This window comes from Sparus aurata, chromosome 4 (assembly GCF_900880675.1).
Source record: "Sparus aurata chromosome 4, fSpaAur1.1, whole genome shotgun sequence".
NCBI classification, from domain to species: Eukaryota; Metazoa; Chordata; class Actinopteri; order Spariformes; family Sparidae; genus Sparus; species Sparus aurata.
The window spans coordinates 37,155,740-37,158,625 of NC_044190.1; the positions used below are offsets into that span (position 1 = coordinate 37,155,740).

The 2,886-nt window shown below is 41.0% G+C and overlaps 1 protein-coding gene across 1 annotated transcript in view; it reads right to left on the reverse strand.

The window, feature by feature from the left end:
• The window catches only part of pde8a (phosphodiesterase 8A), a 58,524-nt gene extending 56,001 nt beyond the window's left edge, over positions 1 to 2,523 (reverse strand). Inside the window, exon 1 of the mRNA XM_030414274.1 lies at positions 2,092 to 2,523. Within this exon, the coding sequence (XP_030270134.1) occupies positions 2,092 to 2,244 (153 nt within the window). The 5' untranslated portion in view covers positions 2,245 to 2,523. The remainder of the gene's footprint in view (positions 1 to 2,091) is intronic.
• Between the last annotated feature and the right edge of the window lie 363 nt (positions 2,524 to 2,886).

Here is a 2,886-nt window from a genome sequence, read left to right on the forward strand (position 1 = left end):
CCAGGGATCTTCACACATGTGCCACTTTATCTGACGAATAGTTCTTCCTCTGCGGATATGTAACCTCTTACACAATACATAAAAGGGCAAATAATACCAAGAATCATCATCAGCTTGATTAGAAACACCTATTTAGTCCCTGCACACAAGCAGGCGCAGCACATTTTGTTATCCTCTGTTGGTGTAATTATTTGTGGTCCAATACACAAATGGGACTGTTATTTTTTGCAGTGACGTAACAACACTGACGGCTAACTTTTTGCTGCCCTTTTCACTACACAGTCTCCAGTCACACACACACACACACACACACACACACACACACCTTATCCACTTGCAGGTAGGTTTAAGAGAGGAGAGGACATCCTATTAAAACGGATAACGGTCAGAAAGGTGAATCAGAGGCCAAAGCTGTGTCGACCGAAAAGAACCCAATGAAAGCTGCTTCATGATTACAGTCTGGTCCTGTAAAATGCATCACTTCAGCAGTAACTTCACATAAATCATGTAAACCAGCTGAGAAATGCTGCAAATGTCCGAAAAGAACGATTCCCTGAGGTTAAGTGTGGAGGCCTGAGACCCCGCGACCTTTTACTGAGCGTGTCTCACAGTCTTGTACGAGGGCAATCTGACTTTAAAGGCAGTTAAAGGACAACTTCACCCAAATATGGAAATCCTGTCATTATCTACTGATGCTGATGGAACATAAGAAGTGTCGCAGTCCACAAAACACTTCTGGAGCTTCACAGCAAAACAGAGTCGCAGCGTTCTGCTAAACAACTGAAGTAGCTGGAGACTCGTTTTAAAACCTAAAATAACAACGGCTAAAATATAATAAAATGGCTCCATACAGCTCGTCTGGTGTAATTCAACCCTCTGAAAGCCCAGAGATCCCAAATTGATATGAAAAGATGTTGTTTAACCCTTTTAAAAGCAGGAATCTTCACTGTAGCTGCTGAGCTAAAAGGGCTAGCTTGCAATTCAACATAAAGAAGAAATATAATGGCTCCATACAGCTCGTCTGGTGTAACTAAAGTCTCCAGAAAGCCTCAAGATCACAGAACATGTTATTTGCAGCCTTGACGCGTGATCAAGATCAAACACTCAAGCAAGCATATTTAGCTTAGCAGCTACATTGAAGCTTCCTGTGTTTTCATATCAATTTAGGATCTTTCTGCTTCTGTACACTCGATTGCACCAGACAAGCTCCAGAAACGTTTTGTGGACTGCAAAACTTCACCTGACTTTTCATCAGCACGGAGGTGAGGAGATGACGACTGGATTTTAATTTTAGGGCGAACTGTTCCTTTTAAAACTTGGTGATGTTTGCCATGTTGGTAACGGCTGCTCACATTTGATTATAAGGCCTAAAAAATAAAGCACGGCTGATTCTTCTTGCAGACAGGTCGAGTCGATAATGTCTGAATTTTTTGGGTGAACTTATCCTTTAAATTAAAAGCATATTAAAAGGGAAATAAAGTCAAAAAGAAGGGTTTTGGCTGTTCTTGCGGATTCATCCAATTCATTGTGGCTCTAATGTCTCTATTCTTTCATTTCTGTCTCCTGGAATAACATATATGTATATTTTCTACATAATAATGCCTTTTAAAAGAGGAACTGTGTAGTTCAAACGCATATAAGTGAATAAACAAGCTGTTGTCAGAGGGAAATTAGGTCCTCAGAATACTGTTTGAAGCTAGAAAGGCGGCAGGGTCCGCCACATATAAACAGAGTAAAACAGTATGAAATTGCGTTGTCCTCTAAGGCCGGTTTGTAACTACACGGTGGAGCTTTAAAGGCTCACTTTTGGCTTCAAACACGGTTCTGTGGAGCACACTTTCCTCTGAGAACAGCTCGTTTGTTCAATTATGAAAAAATATTATTATTATTATTAATAATAATAATAAATATGAGTTCTCCCAAAAAACAAACAAACAAACAAACAAACACATAGCGCACCTTTAAAATATGATTAATACATTTTGTAAATAAGATGTGTGGTGTCAAATCAGCAGCTTTACACACAACACACACACTGAAACACTGAGACACACACACTTGTGTAAGTGTAATGAATGCAGGTTGCCTCACCTTGGAGCTCAGGGGTTTTAGGGGTAGTCCCGAGGCAGGATTTCCTTGATGCTGAGTGGTATTAGTCTGCTGGGGTGAGTGGGAATCCTCGGACTCTTTTCCACTGTGGTAGACCACCCTATCAGAGATATGAATACTTGAAGCACAGCCCATGCTTCAACCCACTTCAGCCTTTCTTTTTTTTTTTTTTTGTTGTTGCTTTCAAGTGCTTTGCTTTAATGTCATTCGCCCTCTTCCTTTTTTTTTTGTTTCTTATGTTCTTAAAAAATAGGGTCCACTCTGTTCCTGTCAAGTGTCCGCTGTTTTAAATATATATATAAATACATGTATGTGTATCATCTAGGCCACAGCAAAGCCGCTTCTCCAATTGCTCTGACACAAGGCATGAATAATATATCTATATATCCCACCACCACCACCACCACCACCTCCCTCCTCCTCCTCCTCCTCCTCCTCCTCCTCCTCCACCAGGAAGCTGATTTCCTCCCTCTCTTTTTTTTTCACATGAACTTAATTGGAGGTCTTTAATCAAAGCAGCTGTCTTCTCCTGGAAAACTGGGATCCTGTTATTCTTCAGCTGCTCCTCTCTTTTTTGTATGGATGTTTTTTTTTTTTTATTCCTCACTCCGGCTCCTCTTCATGCCTTCTTCGTACCACATCACCATTTTCTCATTTTTTCTCTCAACTTCAGTGTTATCAAGTAGGCCTAGAAACCAGCCAGCCAGCCAGTCAGTCAGTCAGTCAGTCAGTCAGTCAGTCAGTCCCTCCAGCCTGCTGCTTCATGCAAGAGTTTTA